This window comes from Haliotis cracherodii, unplaced genomic scaffold, assembly GCF_022045235.1.
Source record: "Haliotis cracherodii isolate W230 unplaced genomic scaffold, xgHalCrac1.p SCAF_1, whole genome shotgun sequence".
Classification (NCBI taxonomy): domain Eukaryota; kingdom Metazoa; phylum Mollusca; class Gastropoda; order Lepetellida; family Haliotidae; genus Haliotis; species Haliotis cracherodii.
In genome coordinates, this window is record NW_027266264.1 from 14,001,612 (window position 1) to 14,028,600 (window position 26,989).

A 26,989-nucleotide genomic window follows, 5' to 3' on the forward strand; every position below is an offset into this window, starting at 1 on the left:
TAATCGAGCTAGATCTATAAATCGATTTACAATGTACGACTGCCGATCGAGCGCGTCCCTTGAGCGTGACGCACCCGACCATTTTCGCAACTTTCAATTTGATTTAACGTAAAAGGATAAGCGTGGTGAAATGAAGTCTGTTTAAACTATCTGGACAGATATCTAGACTTACTTGGGATGATCCGGTTGTGCCATCGGTGTCCCCTTTGTAGCGTATTTTATGGCGCTGTTTCGAGGTGTTGTTCATGAATTTACGAACTCGACAGCACGACCAGATCACTTAAAGTTCACAGTTCCGATACAAATCATTCGAAAACTCCGTGGAAGTGTGCTTGACATCTGATTTTGTGGCCCCAAACATCCCAAATGTGAACAGTAACATTCCCTATCTCTAGCGTAAAACGCTGTGAGTGGATCGCGGTTGTCTTTTCTTATTCCAGTGGCGACCTTGCCCTTCGATCGTTCGAAGTTGTCACTGACATGCAAGCAGATTTGAGTTTGTTGATTTTCACGTCTTCAGTATAGGGGGGTACAGTTAGCATGAATGTCTTTGGCGAACAGTCTGATTTCCCTATTCCAAAATGGTACGGACATGATATAAATTCAGCTGATAGATCAAGGAAACCGAACCATTTTGATTGCACAGACGGGACCCCAGCAGTGTGATGCGTGTGACTGTTGGTCCGATATTCAAAACGCGGCGCTAATGTGACATTTCAAATTTTCTTATCGGTGTCCTGCGTACTAACAACATGGCGCTTGAATTACCATAAGTTGAAGACTTTCTTCCAAAAGGATCTTGAGCGTCGGTGCTGGTTTGTTTGCAAACAGAACAGCAGGCGCATGTTGTTAATGCGTATGCATAAACATGTCAACAATGCCCATATTTGGTCATGTATCAATATTCATCCGCAACCAGATTTTGCAACCGGTTTCAGTTTGGTCTGTCAACGAACGAAAGTTGTTATGTATTTACACTTAAATATATATTTAACGTGGGTAATAAATAAAATACCACACTCATTCTCGTTAGATACCATTTTTACGAAACTCGTGAACTTTCTATGGTATCTAACGAGAATGAGTGTAGTATTCTCTATATCTCACCCAAGCGATATCCCCTGTGGGAGCCAGGTTTGGATGATAAATAATTCATACAAACGTAACGATGACCATGCAGTCCTTCTTTAAGAGGCTGGACTTTAAAGGGGAAATACGGAATACCCCAGAACCCACAAACACCATCCCATAGAAAGACATTACACGATTCATCTTCATTTTAATAATACATGTCATAATAGATCTATTACTAATAAATGAGCCCTATCAAATCCCACACGCACATAAAGATTAAACCATGTGCACGTACGGGGGTATGTAACAACGATTCGCGACAGGGTTGAATTTTTACATCCCATAATTTCTCATAATTGACAGCCAGAGAGAAGTGTTCTAGAAAGATAATGCCAGGCTGCGTTCTGCTCGTGCCACTGTTGACTATCTACAGAATGAGAACGTGACAGTTCTCCAATGACTTCTTTGATACGCATTTAGAAGTTGGAGTACTAAGTAGGGATAAGATTTATGGATGAACAACTTCTTTATTATCCCCCGCCAACTTTGTTGGATATAGAAACGGGCTCCGTCCGTCAGTCACGTTTCGAACTCAGAAACCGTTCAATATTTATTTCATGAAACTTTGCAGGTCTGTCAAGTACATGCTGAACTGGTGCCTTTTGCTATTTCGAATTTTTAGAAATTTTCATTTTTTACGTTCCCATGGCATCAGATGGACTTAGGTTCTGTGAGGGTAGGGTTCGTTTCCGGAGCATAACTCATAAACCGTTCAATTTTTTTTCGTGAAACTTGGCAGGTTTGTCAGGTACATGCTGAACTGGTGCCTAAAGAAATGTTTGGGCCGAGACTTTAAAACTGAGCCCCACTGTGTTGCAAAACGATTATATTTTTATCAAACGTTTTTCTTTACTTATAAGCTGCAAAATCTCTGAACTTGTACACTGCAGGCGTAATTCAAAATTAACATACTGTTTTCATTAGTTTCACCAAAATCAGTTATGGTACTCTCATGTCACTGGATTTTCTGGTTCATCGATCACTGGATTGTCTGGTTTGTTTACAGGCTGACGTTGCTTGGCAGGAGTACAGCTGTACTGCTTCAGATAATACATACTTACTTACTCTCTTTGATCGGTGTAGTATTCCAGAACAATTCAGGTTCATTATGCATTTTCCTCTTATACAGAAATGCATGTCTTGTACAGTGAAAACTTAAAACGGTTCTCCTGAGACCACTTATGAATTTTGTTGAGACACATTTGCAGCTGTCTCTCAATAACATGCATGTTAGTTCCGCGACAAGACACATTAAAGTCGTCAACAAACAAAGAAATATCAGTGTGTTCATTTAGCACCTTGGCGAGACTGTAAAGTTATTCGTACCGGAACTGCTTGAAGATCCGTTTTGAGTGGCACTGGACTTTGAAATATGTTTTGACGAACCATCACGGACACACTACCTGCTTTCTCTGTGTTTGAGGAATAACTTTGAATACCTACGATAATCTACTCTATCGGTTTCCTTCAGGAAAGTTTCCTGAATACAAAATGCTACGGGATTGAAGTCCTGCTGAAGAAGCCCGAGTTCACTGAAATTAGGCCTAAAACCTCAACAATTCCACTGTATTATAAGTTGTGAAGGAGTCATGATTTGGGTGCATTTATTAGGGATCTACGCCTTGACTTTGAAGGCGATACACTTCCTGTTCTTTGATAGATGAGTTCAGACACATCCATATCTTCCAGGGATTCAAACTTATTGTAAAGTTGGATTTGATCTCTTGAACCCTATCGCGTTGATTGATCCTATTTATCTCTTGATTTACTGATTGCTTGACACGAGTTTCATGTATGCTGTGTGTCTGCTGCAATGAAAAGGAATCTGTTTTGAGTTGAGATTGAATATTTGGATTGGTATGATTTCCTGTATCAGACTGTGTGTTAGATAAGGAATCCTTCTGTGAAAAGGAAACAGTGTGAGACTGAAATGGCTTCAAAGGAGCTGGTAGCAGTTCAACAGCTTATGTAGCAGACTGTCCATGTTGTATTAAGTATTCAGTTTCGACAAGTTCAGGATAAGAAGATATTGTCCATGTTAAGTCAGTCTGACATTCAATTGAAGCTACTGTCACAGATGGTCTTTTGGTAACAGAGGCATATGACTCATTTTGGTGAAATGTGGAACAAGTTTCTAGGCGTCTTTGTTACTCATGTTCTGAGTACGTTTTATCTTTCTGATTTTCATGTCCCTTTTCCATACTGGACATTCTTTGGATAAAGATGAATGTTGACCAGGACAGTTCTCATTTTTTTAAGTTGCTGTCGCAGACACACGTGATTGCTCTCCACAGTGAGCACAGGTAACAGGATCTGTGCATGAATTTATTCCATGACCAAAGTCTTTACATTTATAACATCTCAACAGATTTGGGATATACATTTCAACTTGAAGATTGCAATAACCTGCTTTGATGGATTTGGGTGCAGTTGGAGAGACAAACGAAAACAGGTATGTATTGGTTTGATTCACTTGAGAGCTCTGACGCCTGGAGAATCGTTTCACATGTGTGACGGCTTGATCTTTCAACTCACAGAGTATGTCAAGCTCTGTCATATCCTCTAAAAGATGATCCCGATCTCTAACAATCCCTTTACTTGAGATAAATGACCTATGGGCAGATACTGAAACAGGAATTCCAGCCAAGGTATCAGTAGATTGCAGGTTACTTGATTGTGTCTTCTAGCACATACTATGAGAAGATATCCAGATCTCATTCGTTTGATATTCTTTACATCACCTGCTATACCATACACTCCTTTTGAAATAGCAAACGGGTTGAGTGCAAGTGATTCTCTATCAGGAGACTCAATAACCAAAAACCTTGGCCCATATTCAACTTGTTTCGGAGGTCGATGACTATCATTGGTGCATGGACTTTTCTTTAAGGGGGTTTCAAGATCCATGTTGGTATGTATCATGTTTCATCATCCCAGCTTCCCACCCACCATGGAGTCTCTTAAAGACAGTGCTATAAACAGGTAGATCTCCGACTTGCAGCACCAAGGATACTGGGATGATATACTCAAGCAGGAAAATTAAACAAGTAATCATTCCACCAATTGGACCATGAGCCACCGCCTTCTGGGCATACGGCTCTCAGCAAAGAACATACTTGTAAATAATGCATTTGAAATTCACTGAATATAACGTTGTGCCAAGACAAAAACAGATTCATAGAAACTGTTGAAATTTTGAAATAATTGACAAATTTTTGCAATACAATTGATATGCACAGGGCTTGGCATGACCAGCCAATTGATAGGACTGTGCCCATCCTAGAACCCGTCTAGGCGAAGTAAGGGTCAAAGTGGTGTTTTGGGAAATGGAACGCTATTCCTGGAACCAGTGCCCTCAACCACAAGATTTCCGTCCTCCGCCGACACAGGGCCGCAACCCACGGCAAATTCCGTCTCCTTTTACAGGGGGCCTTGTCTTCTGAGTTCATCTCATATCTGGTATTTAAGATGTAGCTACAGAAAAACAAAACAAATACTGATGGATACATTTGGTAAATATTTTAATTTCTTCATACATGACGGTCCACAAATCTATTGATGAATAATTTCAATCATCACAGTGAAGTTCACACACACAAGCACTGACTCTGATTCACTCCTCTCACATTGAATTATATCAATTATCACAGTGAAGTTCACACACACAAGCACTGACTCTGAATCACTCCTCTCACACTGAATTATATCAATTATCACAGTGAAGTTCACACACACAAGCACTGACTCTGAATCACTCCTCTCACACGGAATTATATCAATTATCACAGTGAAGTTCACACACACAAACACTGGCTCTGAATCAAATATTACATTACACAGGTTGACAAAGGACAATAACACACCTGGATGAAACAGACCACTTTAAACTATCACACTGTGTGAAGGAACCTCCTGACTGTCCATGCATAGCCCAAACAATGTACTGTGGATAGACATTGTCTGACCATGTGGACACAGGAAGGACAAGGTATGAATTACAACAAAACCTCTTTTTGGCACACTGGAAAAGAACATTTAAAAGTTACAACAAACTAATAGTTATGAATGCTTTTGGAGATGTTCAAATAACAACAAAAAGCTTTTTTCTTTCCATAATTTTCAAGTTTGGGTTTTGGTTGGTTGGTTTGTTGTTTAACGCCACACTCAGCAATATCCCAGCTATGTGACAGCGGTCAGTAAATAATCGAGTCAGGACCAGAAAATCCAGTGATTGAAATCATGAGCATCAATCCACGCAATTGGGATTGATAACATGCATCAACCAAGTCAGGGAGCATGACCACCCGATCCCTTTACGACAAGCATAATCGCTTCTTCCGATTAGTTTGGGTTGCCGAAGACCTATTCTAGCCCGTATCTTCACGGGTCTACATATTTATAATGATACATAGGATTTACTTCCAAACAATCAACCTACTGACTTTAGGCCGCATTAAATTACATGATCATTCACGGTCGCCTTTTACGGCAAGCATGGGTTGCTGAAGAGCTATTCTACCCCGGCTCTTCACGGCTCTCAAGTTTGGGACATGATCAGACATATGGTAAACATAAGTGAACAAGGGTGATGCTTTTAAAAGTCAAGGTTCTGTTTTGTTCAAAGACTTGCTCTTGTTGAAATATTAGAAATGACTTCCTGAAAGCCTCTGAACTTATCTTTTTTCATCACATTTACGTCATGTCAACATTTGGTGGTATTGGAACACATGCATGTTGACATGAACAAAGTCTGACATTGATTCATATGAACATATCTAATAACTGTCGTGCCACTTTCTAAAAGTCCTCATTATTTCATAAATTATGCAGATCTCATTGACCAAAAAGCGTCCTCTCTACTTCATCCTTTCTAGTTAAACTTACAACTGTACTTTGTGACATTCAAATGTCATGTCAACATAATAACGTGTAGAATTATATCATTACAGTTATCGATACATATATTAGTTATTATTGTCTCCATTACTCCCATGAAATGGTTTTACAACAGTATATTTCATATTTGCATAGAGGATAAAATAACACCTGACATAATCACACTTCAACAATGGAAAGTCCCCGGACAGATCTCAGTCTCAGTATAACTGGTTGCCAAAAGACACAGTGGCATTGATGGCTGTAGATCGTATGGTCAGCCAGAAAAAACACATGTTTCTTTATTTTGTTAATTTCATGCCAACCATCATTTCAAAAACAGAAAATTGTGAAAGTGGATTTTACATGTTATACACACTAATTTTAAGCGAAACATAGTCTGTAATTACTTGTAAAGATTTAACATAACCCTAGTTGACAATTTCTGGGCTTGCCTAGACTTGGAACTGCCCAGGCTGGTGACCGTAAGTGGCTATATCTAGCAGCATGTGCAGTGCACGTACATTACCAGCATGTGTGCTGGTGTAGAATTTAAACTTCTACAACCCTAGTTTGAGATGCACACACTGCTAAATATGACCACTCGCAGACACCTGACTGCTGATCCATATCCAGATTGTAACCACAAGATCAAAACTCGCAAACAAAAATTGAAACTTCTAATAAATTGTACATCCATAATACTTATCCTATCTCACACCATGCATTTCATCCTTACACAGGCCTCGTGTGTGTTTCATACACCACTGTTGGTGATGGTAACCATGGTTATGGCGGGTATGTGTTTGGGTAAGGTGTTTTTTTAAAGCTGGAAACTTGTTTTAGGATGGTTCGCACACAATGACAGGAGAAGTATGAAATGCATAGTGAGAAAAAGGATAGGTTTTAAAATTTTGATATTTCTTGAGTTTTCTTGTCCCTACAGTATGTCATATTCCCTATCGCCTGAATGGCTTGTTTTCACTTTATAACTGTTTGCAAACATGCAGCTGTCTTTGTTAAGTAATAGTTGTGATATTTTGTGATTCTATTTCAAGTGGTGAGGACTGTAGTGTTATTTTCCATCTTCACTGGTCCAACAACTTAACTTATAACAAACCCCATTTCACTCACTGGTAGATGCAATGAAACATCATTTATGTGGATGGCACCAATCTCAGTAACATTGTCTGGATTAACAATTACCAACTTACAGAATCATTGACAAAGAGTGATGCAGTTGTTCCCATCACTTGATAGCAGGTTCTAGATTCAAAGGATCCATAATAACCTAACCAATCACCTATCAGCACCAATTATCTGTTTACTTCCATTCTTAAGTTTCCACCTTTTGTTATCTTGTGTTGTTCTTACATCTACATATATATGATGTCTGCCTCATAGCATCCATTCACCTGATGAAGGAGTAAGCATATACACCGAAAATTGTGCTCCTCATAACAAAGAAGTTGTCATCCATTAATTCTCGTCCTTTTGTGTATCACTTTTAAATGCCTTTTAAAGACTAAGTTCTCACTGCATTTCACATTACTTGCTAAGTCATAATCTCTGTCAATTGTAGTAAGTGAGTTTAATGCCGCTTTTAACAGTATTTCAGATATATCACGGCGTGTTAGCTTGATGTAGGAGAAAAGCCCGAAGTGATGCAGGTCTCAAGATGTTTACAACTTTGGTGAAACCCATGAGCATGGGTATGGCGCTGTCAAACCTCGAAACATAATTTGGGCAAACCGGGATTCAAACCCACAATCATAGGTTTCTGGCGTGCCCAAGGGATGCAACTCTGCACAGCGAATCACTGCACCTTAGACGACTGGGCCCCTCTGTCAATTGTAGAGTAAGGAGTCATCAAATATGCCCCAACAGAAACCTGGCTGTACAACTACTTGCACTGATATTAGCCAGCTTACAAAATCCAAATATATGCTAAAAAGTATTTACTCTAACATTAATAACTTCTGTCACATTTCACACATCTCTATCACAGACGCTACCTGACATCTGTGAGGTAGAAAAGTTAAAGTTGTGTAGAGTTCTTGTGCCGACTCAGCAGGTGTGTCTACAACTCGTCCTTCTTTACCACGACTTTATTTTGTTCAACAAATGAATAAAGGGAATCAAGATATCTGTCGCCGTTATAATCAGTGATCTTCACACCGTTGTTGAACAAGATCAGTGTCGGATAGCCTCGTATCTGAAAACAAATAAAGTACATCAGAATAAACAGCCAACATTGTATTTATAGATATATTAATGGGACCAGGGTCTTGAAGACTTGGGCAAACATATCAAATGAACAGATTCGATTTCATCTTTTGATGCTCATAATCTAGAAATCCCTGAGCAAAATGTCAACTATGCTGCAAATTCCAGCTTATTACACACTTATATAAATGCTAATTCAACACATTGAATTGTCAACATATAGTTCCTCTGCAACAATAGCCAGATGATACTTATGATCAACATAATTAGGATACCGTATTCGACGTAATAAGCGCCCCGCTCTTATAAGCACCGACAGCGATATTTGCTAATATATTGGCTAGTAAACCAAAAAGCACCCCTTCCGATTGATCAATGTACACAAGACTTATTTATTCGTGTATAATACTCAATCATGTGTTATATGCACCCTTAATTATGGGCAATTAAATTCTGGATAAATATATCTGTCGTTATAATACGCACAGACTTTTCTTTTGTATCATTTCAGGCTGTTAGCATAAACCACGAAATTAAATATCTTTAAACTCTGTTGTTGTTTTTCACCAAAATTTTATTCTAATATGAGCCCCCTATTTCTAATTCTGAGAGCGCCCTGGGCGCTTATTACGTCGAATACGGTAAATCCTTAAAACCTAACAACCACACCAGTATCACACCAGTATACTAGAAAATGAGCTTGCCCCTGCATCAATGCCATGTATATAAAGCATCTGATGACAGTCACTTCACAATGAATTATAAAAAAGGCCTACCCTGGTGGCATGGGATTTTGTCATAATATCAACCACTGGTTTGTCTGTCTGATACTTATTTACTGGCCAATGTGATACAGCTGGAATAAGGGTGGTGACATTAAACAACAAACAAATAAACTTTGACATGGATGTATGTCACTTGAATACAAACTGACAATACCTCATGTTTCTTGCACAGATCCTCTTGTACTGTGCAATCCACCTTAGCAATATGGACATCTTCAGCACCCACAAACTTCTTAGAGAGTTCTTCCCATACTGGTGCAAGCCACTTGCAATGTCCAGACCTGCATGACAAGGAAACAGCTGAAAGTGTGATGGAGAAGAGGATCTACACTCAGTGACTACTCGCCGGAGGATCCAGGAGTTTGAAAAAAAAAGGGTGTACACTGTACCCCTAAACTCATAAATGATTGACAGGTAAGGAGCCAGCAAAAAAGCAAGAGTGACCATTGGCTGCACCGGAACTACCCTGGATACACAAGTCCTACCTCTCAAGAAACAGCACCGTAAGTCTTTTGTTTAAATCACCAATGTCACATCAGCGAGTTGTACCTATGTTTGACATGTATGGGCCATGCCATCATTTACAAAACATGGCCTGGATTCTTCCACTTATCTTTCTTATAAACCTCCAGTTACGTCATCCTATTGTTCTCCAGTTGGGTTAAATCTCATAAACTTCTAACACCTGTCCTTGGTAATAGGGCTTGATTTAAGAAACTTGATATAACTTGCATCAGGTGCATATCAGCCATTGTGCATCACTGTGTATCAGGGTCCCCAGTCTTTGTGCATCACTGTGTATCAGGCCACCCAGTCTTTGTGCATCACTGTGTATCAGGGTCCCCCCCAGCCTTTGTGCATCACTGTGTATCAGGGCCCCCAGTCTTTGTGCATCACTGTGTATCAGGGTCCCCAGCCTTTGTGTATCACTGTGTATCAGGGCCCTCCAGCCTTTGTGCATCACTGTGTATCAGGGCCCCCAGCCTTTGTGCATCACTGTGTATCAGGGTCCCCAGCCTTTGTGTATCACTGTGTATCAGGGCCCCCAGCCTTTGTGTATCACTGTGTATCAGGGTCCCCCAGTCTTTGTGCATCACTGTGTATCAAGGTCCCCCAGTCTTTGTGCATCACTGTGTATCAGGGTCCCCAGCCTTTGAGCATCACTGTGTATCAGGGCCCCCCAGCCTTTGTGCATCACTGTGTATCAGGGCCCCCCCCAGCCTTTGTGCATCACTGTGTATCAGGGCCCTCCAGCCTTTGTGCATCACTGTGTATCAGGGCCCCCCAGCCTTTGTTTATCATTGTGTATCAAGGCCCTCCAGCCTTTGTGCATCACTGTGTATCAGGGCCCCCAGCCTTTGTGCATCACTGTGTATCAGGGTCCCCAGCCTTTGTGTATCACTGTGTATCAGGGCCCCCAGCCTTTGTGTATCACTGTGTATCAGGGTCCCCCAGTCTTTGTGCATCACTGTGTATCAGGTTCCCCAGTCTTTGTGCATCACTGTGTATCAGGGTCCCCAGCCTTTGTGCATCACTGTGTATCAGGGCCACCCAGCCTTTGTGCATCACTGTGTATCAGGGCCACCCAGTCTTTGTGCATCACTGTGTATCAGGGTCCCCAGCCTTTGTGCATCACTGTGTATCAGGGCCACCCAGCCTTTGTGCATCACTGTGTATCAGGGCCACCCAGTCTTTGTGTATCACTGTGTATCAGGGCCACCCAGTCTTTGTGCATCACTGTGTATCAGGGCCTCCCAGCCTTTGTGCGTCACTATGTATCAGGGCCACCCAGCCTTTGTGCATCACTGTGTATCAGGGCCCCCAGCCTTTGTGCATCACTCTGTATCAGGGCCACCCAGCCTTTGTGCATCACTGTGTATCAGGGCCTCCCAGCCTTTGTGCGTCACTATGTATCAGGGCGACCCAGCCTTGGTGCATCACTGTGTATCAGGGCCACCCAGTCTTTGTGCATCACTGTGTATCAGGGCCCCCCAGTCTTTGTGTATCACTGTGTATCAGGGCCACCCAGTCTTTGTGCATCACTGTGTATCAGGGCCCCCAGCCTTTGTGTATCACTGTGTATCAGGGTCCCCAGTCTTTGTGTATCACTGTGTATCAAGGTCCCCAGTCTTTGTGCATCACTGTGTATCAGGGCCCCCAGCCTTTGTGTATCACTGTGTATCAGGGCCCCCCAGTCTTTGTGTATCACTGTGTATCAGGGTCCCCCCCAGCCTTTGTGCATCACTGTGTATCAGGGACCCCCAGCCTTTGTGCATCACTGTGTATCAGGGCCCCCAGTCTTTGTGCATCACTGTGTATCAGGGCCACCCAGCCTTTGTGTATCACTGTGTATCAGGGTCCCCCAGCCTTTGCGCATCACTGTGTATCAGGGTCCCCCAGTCTTTGTGCATCACTGTGTATCAGGGCCACCCATCCTTTGTGCATCACTGTGTATCAGGGCCAACCAGTTTTTGTGTATCACTGTGTATCAGGGCCCCAAGCCTTTGTGCATCACTGTGTATCAGGGCCACCCAGTCTTTGTGCATCACTGTGTATCAGGGCCCCCAGCCTTTGTGTATCACTGTGTATCAGGGCCCCCAGCATCACTGTGTATCAGGGCCACCCAGGCTTTGTGTATCACTGTGTATCAGGGTCCCCAGTCTTTGTGTATCACTGTGTATCAGGGCCCCCAGTCTTTGTGCATCACTGTGTATCAGGCCACCCAGTCTTTGTGTATCACTGTGTATCAGGGTCCCCAGTCTTTGTGTATCACTGTGTATCAGGGCCCCCAGTCTTTGTGCATCACTGTTTATCAGGCCACCCAGTCTTTGTGTATCACTGTGTATCAGGGTCCCCAGTCTTTGTGTATCACTGTGTATCAGGGTCCCCAGCCTTTGTGTATCACTGTGTATCAGGCCACCCAGTCTTTGTGTATCACTGTGTATCAGGCCACCCAGTCTTTGTGCATCACTGTGTATCAGGGTCCCCAGCCTTTGTGCATCACTGTGTATCAGGGCCCCCAGCCTTTGTGTATCACTGTGTATCAGGGTCCCAAGCCTTTGTGTATCACTGTGTATCAGGGCCCCCAGCCTTTGTGCATCACTGTGTATCAGGGTCCCCCAGTCTTTCTGCATCACTGTGTATCAGGGTCCCCAGTCTTTGTGCATCACTGTGTATCAGGGTCCCCAGCCTTTGTGTATCACTGTGTATCAGGCCACCCAGTCTTTGTGTATCACTGTGTATCAGGGCCCCCCAGTCTTTGTGCATCACTGTGTATCAGGGTCCCCAGCCTTTGTGTATCACTGTGTATCAGGGCCCCCAGTCTTTGTGCATCACTGTGTATCAGGGTCCCCAGCCTTTGTGCATCACTGTGTATCAGGGCCCCCAGCCTTTGTGTATCACTGTGTATCAGGGCCACCCAGGCTTTGTGTATCACTGTGTATCAGGGTCCCCAGTCTTTGTGTATCACTGTGTATCAGGGTCCCCAGTCTTTGTGCATCACTGTGTATCAGGCCACCCAGTCTTTGTGTATCACTGTGTATCAGGGTCCCCAGTCTTTGTGTATCACTGTGTATCAGGGCCCCCAGTCTTTGTGCATCACTGTTTATCAGGCCACCCAGTCTTTGTGAATCAGGGTCCCCAGTCTTTGTGTATCACTGTGTATCAGGGTCCCCAGCCTTTGTGTATCACTGTGTATCAGGCCACCCAGTCTTTGTGTATCACTGTGTATCAGGGCCCCCCAGTCTTTGTGCATCACTGTGTATCAGGGTCCCCAGCCTTTGTGCATCACTGTGTATCAGGGTCCCCAGCCTTTGTGTATCACTGTGTATCAGGCCACCCAGTCTTTGTGTATCACTGTGTATCAGGGCCCCCCAGTCTTTGTGCATCACTGTGTATCAGGGTCCCCAGCCTTTGTGTATCACTGTGTATCAGGGCCCCCAGTCTTTGTGCATCACTGTGTATCAGGGTCCCCAGCCTTTGTGCATCACTGTGTATCAGGGTCCCCAGCCTTTGTGTATCACTGTGTATCAGGGCCCCCAGTCTTTGTGCATCACTGTGTATCAGGCCACCCATTCTTTGTGTATCACTGTGTATCAGGGTCCCCAGTCTTTGTGTATCACTGTGTATCAGGGCCCCCAGTCTTTGTGCATCACTGTGTATCAGGCCACCCAGTCTTTGTGTATCACTGTGTATCAGGGTCCCCAGTCTTTGTGTATCACTGTGTATCAGGGTCCCCAGTCTTTGTGTATCACTGTGTATCAGGCCACCCAGTCTTTGTGCATCACTGTGTATCAGGGCCCCCCATTCTTTGTGCATCACTGTGTATCAGGGTCCCCAGCCTTTGTGCATCACTGTGTATCAGGGCCCCCCAGCCTTTGTGTATCACTGTGTATCAGGGCCCTCCAGCCTTTGTGCATCACTGTGTATCAGGGCCCCCAGCCTTTGTGCATCACTGTGTATCAGGGTCCCCAGTCTTTGTGTATCACTGTGTATCAAGGCCCCTCAGTCTTTGTGCATCACTGTGTATCAGGGCCACCCAGCCTTTGTGTATCACTGTGTATCAGGGTCCCCAGTCTTTGTGTATCACTGTGTATCAGGGCCCCCAGTCTTTGTGCATCACTGTGTATCAGGGCCCCTCAGCCTTTGTGCATCACTGTGTATCAGGGCCCCCAGCCTTTGTGCATCACTGTGTATCAGGGCCCCCAGCCTTTGTGCATCACTGTGTATCAGGGCCACCCAGTCTTTGTGTATGACTGTGTATCAGGCCACCCAGTCTTTGTGCATCACTGTGTATCAGGGCCACCCAGTCTTTGTGTATGACTGTGTATCAGGGCCACTCAGCCTTTGTGCATCACTGTGTATCAGGGCCCCTCAGTCTTTGTGCATCACTGTGTATCCCCAAGCCTTTGTGCATCACTAGGTACAGAATCAACCAAGGAAAGCTTCCTACTAACCATGGTGCAGAGAACCTGACAAATACCATTCCATGAGCCAAAATCTCATCAAAATCATCCACCGTTAAGTCCAGCACTTCAGCCTGCAAATCACAAATACAATCACATACATATTTCTTGTGAAGCATTCATTAAAAAAACCAAGACTATTTTCCCCATATGATTCCCATTGCACATGTCGATCAGTGTTCCAGACTAAGGGGGTCCTTGGATCCTTGAGGGTTGCCATTGTAGTATATGAATCTAGAAATCTAATACATATTTAGATGAAGACCTATTTTTCTAAAGTTAATCATCTTTTAATATATTCATAAATATTACAAGAATTACATTTATAATACCTACCTGACGAAACTGTTCCTCCACAAACGTTTTGAGAGCGTCTAAGTCCCTTGCACCTTCATAGCTTGAAAAGTGGATAGCAGACTGATAGTAAAACTTGAGTGTTGGATAGCCAGTAACTCCCTGATCAGCACACACTGCAGTCTCCTCCGTGCAGTCAACCTGCACACAGACATGACATCAGCAGTGGACAATGAGTGGGAGTGGGCTACAATCATCATCCCTGCACACAGACATGACATCAGCAGTGGACAATGAGTGGGAGTGGGCTACAATCATCATCCCTGCACACAGACATGACATCTGCAGTGGACAATGAGTGGGAATGGGCTACAATCATCATCCCTCCACACAGACATGACATCAGCAGTGGACAATGAGTGGGAGTGGGCTACAATCATCATCAATACTTCACTGGTTTGTATACACCACATTGCTCCATCACTTGCAAATATACTTCTCAAAGTTTGCTAAGGATCAAGTTTTGATTAAAATATATAGAAATTGAAATATCTTGGTACACAATGATTTGGTCACCCCTATTGGAAATCAGTTTCATGTTGAACGGACAGAGGCATAGTCATAGGCACCATGTGCACGGGGTGCTTGAAAACCCATGTTTGGATGTCTCGTGACAGAATCATGGCACATCATTATCAGAGAGCACAACATTAGCTAGTGAGGACTGCAAAAACTAAATGCACATCATGAGACGATGGTACCAGGCTGTGATCGCATCACGTGGATCACATACAAGCCACTGAGAGAGTGGTTTTTTTTAAAAATGAATTTGTTTTTGTGATTATTTGATGTTTCAGTTTGAGTCAGAAACGCTTATTTTGACAGGTGATCTGACTGATTATTGGTCACATGTTGTTTGTTGGCATTGGGTGGCACATGACAAGGGACTTTTGTTCATTAAACATGTCTTCACACAATACTGTTGTTGGCTTTAACCTCTTAAAGTGGTGATCCTTAGCAAACTTTGAATAGTATGCATGTACCCATGTACCCCCGAGTGATCCTGCTACAACAAATTTATCTTTCCAACATGATTTCATATGACATTGTAAAAGAATTAAAACAAATTCTAAATTGATAGAAAACAGCTGTTTGAGTGAGCTGAAATAACCTGTGCAATGACATGTGACTTTTATTGACCCGGAAAAAGCATGCGGCTTTTTGCATCAAAGCGGTGTATAAAGGATTTATTCTGCCTCTCAGAAATCTGCATGCAACATGTCTTGCTTGTGGTGGGCAGGATATAAGAGATCTATTCCCTGCTGAAAAATTTATTCCCCTTGAAGGTGTTACACAGTATTTTATCAAGATCATGAATACACAATGCCATTTAGAAAGTGTTCAAATGTAACAAATGTTATATTGCGGATAACACTTTCTTAGTAAAGTACAGATTCTCGTACTTTTTTGGGGTTGAGTCCCGTCCGGTATTCGAACCCACACTTGTCAGAGTGAGGCACCTAATTGCCAGCACACAAAGTCATCGATCTAACCCACTCAGCCACCGAGGCTTCGACAAAATGAAAGTCCGACAACTGGTAGTCAAGATCACATACTTTGAGTACCCCTCTGACAAGTGTAAATTGGCATGGCTAACATGGCCGAAAGCTATGAATACACAATGCAATTTAGAAAGTGGTCAAATGTAACAAATGTTATATTTGGGATAACACTTTCTTAGTAAAGTACAGATTCTCGTACTTTTTGGGGGTTGAGTCCAGTCCGGGATTCAACCCCCCAAAAGTAAGAGCCGTGCCAATTTACACTTGTCAGAGGGGTACTCAAAGTACGTGATCTAGACTACCAGTTGTCGGACTTTCATTTTGTGTTATCCCAAATATAACATTTGTTACATTATCAAGATCACATGGGCCAATCAGATCTCATCATTCTGACATGGAGGTATGATAATATATGATGTCATCCACTGTTTATGACATGACCATTTGAAAATACATCATCTATACAATAGTGAAGTGAAGTTTCTCTGAAGGGTTGAGCGATTGTGAGAGAATTTATCTTGATGTCCAGGGTTGACATTTCCTATTTTTTTTTCCTTTTCTTTTCCAAACGTTAAAATGTCAGAGTATAATGGCTATTAATATACAGCATATAAACAACTCAAAGTGAGAACTAATCCCTTTCCCCATGAACTAATGTAGTAAATGCCTAGCCAAGGCCCACAATATTCTCACTAGGGGCAGCAAAAAACATTATTCTTCGTATTTTGTTAGTTATCCCCAAATTATTTTCGGGGATAGAGTTTTGTAAATATCTTATTCATTTATTACATTATGTTAAACAAAAAGGCTTAAAAGTGACAAATGGCTCTGTACAAGAATTTATTTCGGTTGTATCAGGACATTAAACAAGTTATACAAGAGTTGTTTGTGTGTTGTTCAACAGAAATAATCAAGTATGATATTGTGAGGAATGGTCCACGCTGTTGGGGCATGATGACACATAATCAACCAGGTCACCGAGTCTGACCATTCGATCCATGACGTGCAGTATGGACCAGTATAAACTGGGTAGTGATTCTAACCCAGCTTCCCAATGGGGCAGTAGCATAAGAGATGAACCCACCTTAGCGATAACAACTGGCCTTTCTGGTGAGGTTGCATTATAGATTTTGGCAAGTTCATCCCATGTTGGAGCGAGTTTCTTGCATTGGCCACACCTGTGTGTAATATATATTGATTGATGAAACGGTTGTAATAAAACAGATGATATCTTGTATTAGATTGAAAGTGAAATAATATTATATTCAAAAGTTTAGGTTATCGGTTGCCACATTGGAGAAAGTATCTTGCAGTGGTCCCATCTGTGTGTGATAAACATCGATCTATGACAGGTTAGACCTCAGACTGCAAGTTAAGTTATTTCATAACATGAAATTCATATATGTCATATTTTGTAATATGAAATTCATATATGTCACCATTTGCAGGGCTTGAAATTATAAAAATAGTGCCAAGGCACTGATGAGCTAATTGAATAAGCTCTTTACCCATTAAATATGTTAAGTCATAAGAAGGGTGTGGCTGTTAACTGGATCGCGCAAGATCTCTGACTAACAACTTCCAAAAAAGTGATTCTGTATATTACCACTGTAAAAGATGGTTGCCGAGTTAATTTTGGGATGTGCCAAGCTCTGATTGTGCAATTTATTGGAGTTGTATAGTATTGAATTTCTACCCCATGGTGTAAAATAAAGACTTGTATGTAAAGGAACAAGTGCTGAATGTTGTCAAAGTTTCAAAGGCGACTATACTTGTCGTAAAAGGTTGCTAACGGGATCGGGTGGTCAGACTTGCTGACTTGGTTGATGCATGTCATTGGTTCCAATTGCATGGATCGATGCTCATGATGTCAATCCCTGGATTGTCTGCTTCAGACTCGATTATTTACAGACCGCTGTCATATAGCTGGAATACTGCTGAGTGCGGCGTACAACAAACACACAAAAATAATTGCTGGTCGACACGATGCATTAATGTATTGCATATAACAAGTTGTAGCCTATACAAGTAGTTGGGGAGTAGAGCACTTTACCGGGCGCACTTTTTCAGATCCAATTATCGCTGTGGGGGCTCGAACGCGCTTCGTAGGCCTACCGGCTCTGCTAATTAATGCGTTGATTAGCCGACGCTCTACAACTGGACCACGGGCGCTATCACATGTAATCAGTGCTTGTTTGACGGGTCTTTAGAATCCCCATTAACATGCATTCGTAATTCAGTAAACAATCAATTGCGTGTGACGTCACGGTCCACACTCCCATTCATCTTTTCTTGAAACCACACAGGCCATTGTTTATGTCAACATGACCGACCAAGTGGATTAACCAGATTAACGTTTGAAAAGGTAAGAATTATTGGCTAATCCTTGCCCAAAGCAAGCTAACCCTAATGACCGAAAACGGGTGTTGGATGGTAAAGAGGTGTAACTTTCCCTAACCCTAACCCTAACCCTAACCCTGAAAAAGGGGTGTTGGATTGTAAAGACGTGTAAGTTTCCCTAAGACCGAGAATGGGTGTTGGATTGTATAGACGTGTAAGTTTCCCTAAGACCGAGAATGGGTGTTGGATTGTAAAGACGTGTAAGTTTCCCTAAGACCGAAAACGGGCGTTGGATCATAAAGACGTGTAAGTTCCCTAAGACCAAAAACGGGCGTTGGATGGTAAAGACGTGTAAGTTCCCTAAAACTGGAAACAGGCGTTGGATCATTAAGACGTGTAAGATTCCATAAGACCGAAAACGGGTGTTGGATCGTTAAGTCGTGTAAGTTTCCCTAAGAACGAAAACGGGTGTTGGATGGTAAAGACGTGTAAGTTTCCCTAAGACCGAAAAAGGGGTGTTGGATCGTAAAGACGTGTAAGTTTCCCTAAGACCGAAAACGGGTGTTGGATCGTAAAGACGTGTAAGTTTCCCTAAGACCGAAAACGGGCGTTGGATCGTGAAGGAGAGTCACCGGTGCGTGAGGCACGGTAACAGTATAGCGAGACAGCGATGGCACTATAGCGCGGTAATTGAGCGGATGGTAGAGCTCGGGCTGCGCCCGGTAAACTGCATCGTTGCCAGTAGTTGTACCGTGTGAATGCCCCAAAGAGAAGAACACAAGCGAGACAGCTTCAATTTGCTTAACGCGCACCTATAGTCTATATTGATTGTCAAACACTTCGAACTATAACTTACCAAGGTGCATAAAACATCACAAAATGTTTGTTCTTAAATTTAATGACGTTGTTATTAAATGCCTCCGTCGAGTAACTGTGAGCCCCTTCGCCATATTCTGAATCTGCTACAATCGCACCGAAAACAGCACAAAAAGATAGCACCACGTACACGATGCAAATCGCCATGTTGATGTCGTACAGTGGTCTAAACACCAATTCAATAAATATAAATATAGGATAAACAATCCACAATTTCGTAGGACCCTATTACTGCGATAATGCTTCCGGTTAACACTAAAAAGTATGACGATTTATATATGGAATACGATTTAGTTTACATCTTTTATAACATACTGTACATCATATAAAAGACGGGTAAATATCTTTAAATCTTTAAAGTGTCTAATACATCGCGTATCTATCTCCTATTTGCTGATAAGTTTGTCGTCTTAATCACTATCATCAACTGAAGGAAAAGAGGAAAATTCAATGTTCCACAGCTTATACATGTTAAAGGCGTTGTGCCAATTCTGTGTGGGTTGATTAATATAATGAAATAGTAAAACATGCAATACCAATCTTGGCCTATGGCCCCTCAATATACATGTAGATTAACTGAAGGAAAGATACCCCATGTACATGTAAAGAGCTACATGGAAACTGACACACCTATGATCAACTCCGCAACACTGGTGAGGATGAAGAAGTTGATTTTGTTTTTTAACGATGGGCGTTGTGGACAGTCCATGCACTCCAACGTCATGTCATTGACCACTCGCCAGCATCAGTTAATCAATATATAAAAGGAGATCCCAAAGAAGGATTATAACGTTCGAACATTTGTGGCCCCTGTATTATATCCGGCATTGTCCAGATACAGGGGCATGGTGGGAGATTTCATTGGTATGTGTCCTTCATGCATACGTGTTACCTTATGCCAATACTGAATAGTTCGTATACACGCGCAAACAACTCGTGACATTCACTTTCGCCACTATAAAAAAATAATTGGTGTATCAATGCTTATATATATTTATAACCTTTGCACAGGCCAGAAAATGCACTTTTTCTGATATACCAAACGACCCGTAAATATTCGGGGTGGAATAGGTCTTCAGCAACACATGCTTGCCGTAAAAGGCGACTATGCTTGTCCTGACAGGCGACTAACGGGATCGGGTGGTCAGGCTGGCTGACTTGGTTGATGCATGTCATCGATCCCAATTGCGTGGATCGATACTAATGATATTGATCACTTCATTGTCTGGTCCAGACTCGATTGTTTACAGACCGCCGTCATATAGCTGGAATATTGCTGAGTGCGGCGTTAAACAACAAACCAACCAACCAACCATATTTCCAAGTGGTATATGGTAAACTGCATGTTGTTTACTTATGAAGGCATTACGAACAAATGACTCAAGTCGAATAAGATGATCAACTGCACTTCTATGACGTCTGAATCCACAATGGATATGTTATTAAAGGGGCACTGATCTAACGCAATTCCCCGGGACTGGTTGTTGCCTTTGTTATTGTTTTTTCCCAGTGAGTACCCGGATGTATAGCAGAAATCTAGACTAGTTCGCGACCTCTGCTGCGCCATTCGTAAGCGCATTAGTCACTTTTATGGGTAGTAATAATGGCGTATGGTCACATTGATCAACAAAATGAAATACAGTTTTCGAGATAATAAGGAAATGTAGGTATCTTTGTGGGTAGCATCGGTAATGGTGACGAAGTTTTGATAAGTCACTTGCTTGGCAATTTTGCGATTTTCGTTTACACTATTTTGACTTGTAACACAAAGTAAATATTTCTCCTGAGCATTGCTTTTTTATAGTGTGTATATTTTTTTATTGTCAAAATGTGTAACATTTCCAATTTTATTTAACGTCTAAATATTCAGTTATTTTACAAAGTGACTGAAAAAAATTTCCATCTGTATTTTTATAATAACGAACTCCAAACATTTTGATGTTTAATATCATCACCAAGAGACTGAAAATGCTACGTTGAAAAGTACATTTCTATGTTGTTTGGCTTCTAGTCCTACATAATAATTTGTTGTGATGTTTGTAGGCCCTTTTGATCGTCTTAATCAATCTGGACAGATATTTTTAGTCAAAAACACATTTTATAAATTGCCTAAGAGAATCACATTTTACAAATTGACGGTAATATATACACGCTTACAAAGGAAAAGACCTGTGAAAACAAACGTCTATCGCGCATTGAAGAATTTCCCAACCAAGACGTAGAGAAACAAGAACGAATCGGTTCAAAAGAAGGAAAACAAAATGCAAATACTATAATTTCAACCTACCAAATGTATGTGTATACATTTTAGGCAGCTTCCTTGTTCGAGGAATGTATCCGTGAATATCCACAAAAAGGAACAATATCCCACTCGTCTGCAGCTGTACAAAGAAACTTATTCGATGACACGTGTCTCTGTAACAATCAAATATTTTAAAAGATATACATGTATATCGTTTCGGGATATTATAACCCGTGTTCGTTTCTCAACTGATCACTTGGATTGTTTCAGGTGTTTCACATAGGTTTCAAGTCTCAAGTGTCGCATGAGAAAGCCCACGTGACAACTATTTTCATAACGTCCACGGTTCCTAAAAAATCCATTGAGCGATAGATAACAATGATCAATCAATCAACGTATTATCAGTTAACCCTTTGAACAAAGTATGTTGTTTTTACACCGGCACTTCACGCCATGGTATGAGTGTATTCCCTTTGTTTTAGTAAACCTAGACATGTAAACACTCACTTTTGACATATCAACTGTGCAAGATAACAGTGATTAATCAATCAACGTATTTTCTGTTAATCCTTTGATGACTAGAACGATCCGTTGATTTACAAAAAAAGTAAATCAACTGATCATTAACCTCTTGCTGGTCTGCCACGTGCATATTACATAACACACATTTAACCTCACTTGAAACCTGGATTTAGATTGAATAATTACCCCAGACACAATAAATGCCAAATGGGAACCTTTGTCAGGTAATCTAAGTGGTGCTACCACTAATTGTACCTGTAATAAATTCATTAACTGAGCATCAAGTGAATGACGACAAATACACAAGTGTAGGGTTATACCAGAAAACGTGGATGATAACAAGGGAGTAGTAATCGTATTATAGACGCAATCCGAAATCCGAAAATGCTTTCAATGCATGGATACTTTTTTTAGTATTAAACTATAACCATCTGGGGTATTTCCAAATGACGACATCCGATGAGCTCCGCCGTTCTTTTTGTCTGTTTGTTTAGGCTGAAGAAATTAATTAACATGCGCCCTTTGTCGAAATCTTTATAGATCACAGTTAACCAATCAGTGTTTATGCAAAAATGCGTAAAACAAATATTGCCTCCAGCCTCCAAGTTTATTTAGCTGTCCTTGCAGACGGTAGCCCAGTCTCTGGTCACGCTCAGTTGCTTTACGTATCATCCGGGTACTCACGGGGGGAAAAACAATAACAAAGGCAACAACCAGTCCGGGGAATTGCGTTAGATCAGTGCCCCTTTAAGTTATTAGATTCAAGATGGCAAACAAGTCTGTTGTGAATCATTCTTTCCAATGTTTTACAAACACAGCTAGTCAAGGCAATTGGACGGTAATTTGTTGGATTGGTATTATCTTTGCCTGGCCTAGGAATAGGAATGATGATTGCTTTGTGCGGCTTTAAGAAACAACAAAAACAAACAGGCTCGGTGACTTGATCGACAGCGTGTCAACGTGTCCCGACATAAGGCGTTGTACATATCAATGAGTAGACTAACATTTAGTCTCTGAAATCTTATTTACACAACAGCCGTCATATAGCTGGAACATTGCTGAGTGCGGCGTTAAACAACAAACCAACCAACTTATTTACACAATATCCTTCTTGACTCTAAAATAAATAAAAATTTCCTATGCTGATTTCAGAGATTAAACATTTTCAGAGCCTTCCTATCAGGGCTATCTTGAAATGTAAATTGGACACATGTAAGTGTCACTTTTCATAAGGGCATTGACATGGTTTGTTTCATCCAGACACAACAATAAATAAACTCTTAAAAACAAGAAACGCAAAGCAAGATTTTTGTAAGGAAGGAAAATACATTTATACGAGGAACCGTACAAGGTATTGAGCAAAAATCATGTGGACAGAACTCTTGGTGATCGTAGTCATCTCAGTTATCGGTACATGGAAAAATCATAGGTGAAGGTCAGCTGCCATCAATAACGCGTATGTCATCTGACATCTCCTGCCTGACTGTCCAATTCACCCCACAGATACTCTATCGGGTTTAAATCCGGAGATCTGGACGCCAAGGGGAGAACGTCAACGTTGTTGTTGTGTAGATAGGCTCTTGTGATCCGTGCTTAATGCGGTCGAGCTTTGTCCTGCTGAAATACACCGTCACCGTTGGCTGCAATTGGGAGGAAGTGCGGTAGGATAATTTCGTTGATGTATCGTTGAGCCGTAAGATTGCCTTGGATATGGACCAAACCTGTCCTGCCATGATGAGAGATATCCGCCCACATCATAACGCTACCCCCACCAAACATGTCCACTTTCTGTACGCAGTTTCCGGCGTAACGTTCCATCCCCTCAACGGAGGAGAAATCTTGTTTCGTCGCTGAACCAGACATCTCTCCATCGCAGTTGGCAAAAATGCAGTCGTTGTTGACGATGTTGTCGCTTCAATATGACGCGTCGAACAGGACATCTTGCTCTTTAACGGTTTCGTACGGTCTTGTCGGAGATTCTGCGCAGTCCGGGTACTTGGGATGCGGTTGAGGTGGCTGTTCTTCACGGCGTTCTTCACGCCGGTGGCGCAGTCGGAAGTAGCGATCTTGGGCGGGGGTGGATACTCTTGGTCGTCCCGACATTGGCCGATCACGTGTTGATCCATGCTGTTGAAACCGATACCAAAGCCTTGTGATGGTGCTGGGCGATACGTTGAAAACCCTGGCTACAGCTGATCGGGATTCCCCTGCCTGCAAGCGGCCTATGACGTTGTTTCTTTGCACTTCTGTTAATCTTGTCATGTCGTTGAACTGTCACTGTTCGATTGACACAGATGCCAGTCAATCACAAACCCTGCACTTACATACCGTTCATAGTGCTGCTGCACGTGCAGTATGTGCAGCTCCATGACCCTTTTGTTAATGCATTGGGTGCGTTTTTTCCGAATCGTACGTGTTTCCCGACTAATAGTTTGTATTTCCTGTTTGTAATCATTTAGATCCGGAAAATTTGTCAGTGACACTATAATACATTAAACCTCTTCATTTTGCACCTCTTGGTCAGCCAAATTTGCTTTTATGGCCAAAAATATCCGTATTGCGTTTCTTTTTTTTGAAGAGTGTATGTTATAGATGGAATCTCATTATCGGTACACGCAAGATCAATTGATTTTTAAACGAGTATAAATACATGTACTCATGTTTAAACAGATAAAACTCATCCCATTTCGTTTACGAAAGCAGGATGTGTTTAATGAACGGACTCTCTGAAGATAATTTCAAAGACTTTCAGTGGCATTTAATTCGACAAATATATCAATACTTTCTACACGAGTAATCTCTAATAGTCGAAATGTACAATTGTTAAGGTACAATATACAATGTTACAGGACAATGAATGAAGCAGTCATCAGCATGAGTGAGCACATGAATAGTGTTGTTTATCACTATTCAAGCACTACCACGAGGCGACACAAAGAAGGGCCCCACACTTTGTACTGTGTGGGAAATCTAATCAGGAACTACGTCAGTGTAAAGAGCCCAACCTCTAACCACTAGACTGCCAAACCTCATCAACGACCAGCATGACATGAGTGATGCGCGTATCATATAATTAACTATATACAAAACGTCATCGCTAGAGTGAGTGAGTATGGTTTTACGCCGCTTTTAGCAATATTCCAGCAATATCACGGCGGGGGACACCAGAAATGGGCTTCACACATTGTACCCATGTCGGGAATCGAACCCGGGTCTTCGGCGTGACGAGTGAACGCTTTAACCACTGGGCTACCCGACCGCCCCCGTCACCGCTAGAGAGTAACCAGCCTCGATCACAGACTCCACTGAGCGTAAAAGGCAAACTATAATGATGAAAATGATAATTGAATCACTGAAAATCTGCGATGACACCAGGTGTTCGCAAAGAGGGTAATCATGTCCTGTTCTACTGGTAGCACCCGTCACTCACACAATTTGTTAACAAGTGAAGAAAGGTGTCTGATAAATGCGACCCTTTTCGTTTACTCGTCTTTTTCGCGAACACTAGGTATCATCACTGATTCATGTTCAGTGATCCATTCATATTATTTTCGGCGCTGTTTTGTCTTTTACACCCGATTGAATTTGTTTGTCTGACTGCTTATTCTCTGGTGTTGACGTATATATTTACATGTGTCGCATATATCAACCGTTTTGTCGAAGGCCAATAAGTCTTGCAGTCAAGAACGAAATTTCATCGACAGGGCCATACCGATTGCTTTCCTGCAATTATGAGTTCAGACCAATCCATGAAATCAGTTCACTATTCTCGAGTTTCATATTCAATTTCTCAAAATGAGGATTAGTGCGGCGATGAACAGCAAAACTTTGTAATTTGTTACGTTGCCAATCGCAGAGAAATAGTTCGTTTTAATGAATTTCCGGATAAACATTTGTTTGTTTCCTGTATATAAAGGTTATCACGCGAGTGTGTTTGGGGGTGATGAATATCCTGTATTAGAAATAAACATTGTATTTAGTGAGCCTTGGCGAGCTAAATACATAGTGTTTATTCTTTATACAGGATATTTACCTTCCCAAACACACATGCGTGATAACCTCTTTATCATATAATTTCATTCTTCAATTCTGTGCTCGAAATCTCTTCCCATCACCTGAACATTGCAAGTTTTCCTGGAATGTGCGCAGTAATATATATTACGTCAGAAAGTAAGTGATGTGTCAGACGGGCAGTGACAGTATAGTTCCAACTGTAACCTGTTTCGTTTTCAGTTGCGTATATGCAAAACCACAATGGCTTTCACAAATTGTTTCTTCTTGCCTGTCGCGGCAATCCTAAATGGCACAAATCAGGCTCTGCAAGTTTCACAAGTAAATACTATTTCAGACGATATACCGGTTCAACATCAGAATAATCATATGGCTTCTTCATTCGCATGACGAGATCAATTCGTTGTTCATTAAAACAGAAAATGTATTTATATGCTTTTCTGCTGTTGGTAATTTGGTAGACATTTTATTACTTCACGCTTCTGGAACACGTGACCTCACTTCGAACGATGACCATGTATTACGGAATCTACAAGCATGTGAAATATTAAACAATGCATTTAAATTTCACAAATCATGCAGAAATATATACACATCCGTTAAGCACATCGCACGTTTGGACTGAACAGAAGATGTTGATAATGACACTAATTATGCTATCCGAAAAATGACAGACTGAACATTTCTTTAGCAGTAAGATAGTTCAACTGACTGGTTTGAGGGATACATGCTCATATATCTTCTAATAAAAGCGACATAACCCTTTCTATATTCATAAAACACATCTGCAAAAAGCAGAGTCGATGTACGTTTCCGACTATTTCACGATCATGTGTTTATGCATCACTATCAAAGCGTCATTGAATGCAGGTAGGGAGTGCAGTTGACAACCGGTCTTAAATCAAAGCTAAATCATTCCTGATTATAAAAAGCACATACTCGTACCATACGGTCACCAGAACTGCAACACAATTTCGCCATTGTCGGGGTCTGGCGTTTAGACCATAAGGGCATGAAACAAGCCTTGGTCGACTCGAAGTCAGTTTTAAGGTGTCTGGTATGTATGTCAGTGGGCTTGCACTATATCAGTTCCCCACCCACCCATTAATCCACACCCTCTCTGTTGGACTGACGGACTGACGGACTATATGCCATGCT

General features: G+C 41.8%; 1 protein-coding gene across 1 annotated transcript; it reads right to left on the minus strand.

Moving 5' to 3' along the window:
• Positions 1–8,089: 8,089 nt before the first annotated feature.
• On the minus strand, positions 8,090–19,268 carry LOC139460129 (thioredoxin domain-containing protein 5-like). Its single transcript, XM_071241697.1, has 6 exons — positions 19,037–19,268; positions 16,925–17,018; positions 14,321–14,479; positions 13,976–14,058; positions 9,175–9,301; positions 8,090–8,224 (listed from the first exon to the last, which is right to left on the minus strand). Exons 1-6 carry the CDS (start codon positions 19,201–19,203, stop codon positions 8,090–8,092), a joined length of 765 nt encoding a protein of 254 aa, XP_071097798.1. The 5' UTR covers positions 19,204–19,268.
• Positions 19,269–26,989: the final 7,721 nt, after the last annotated feature.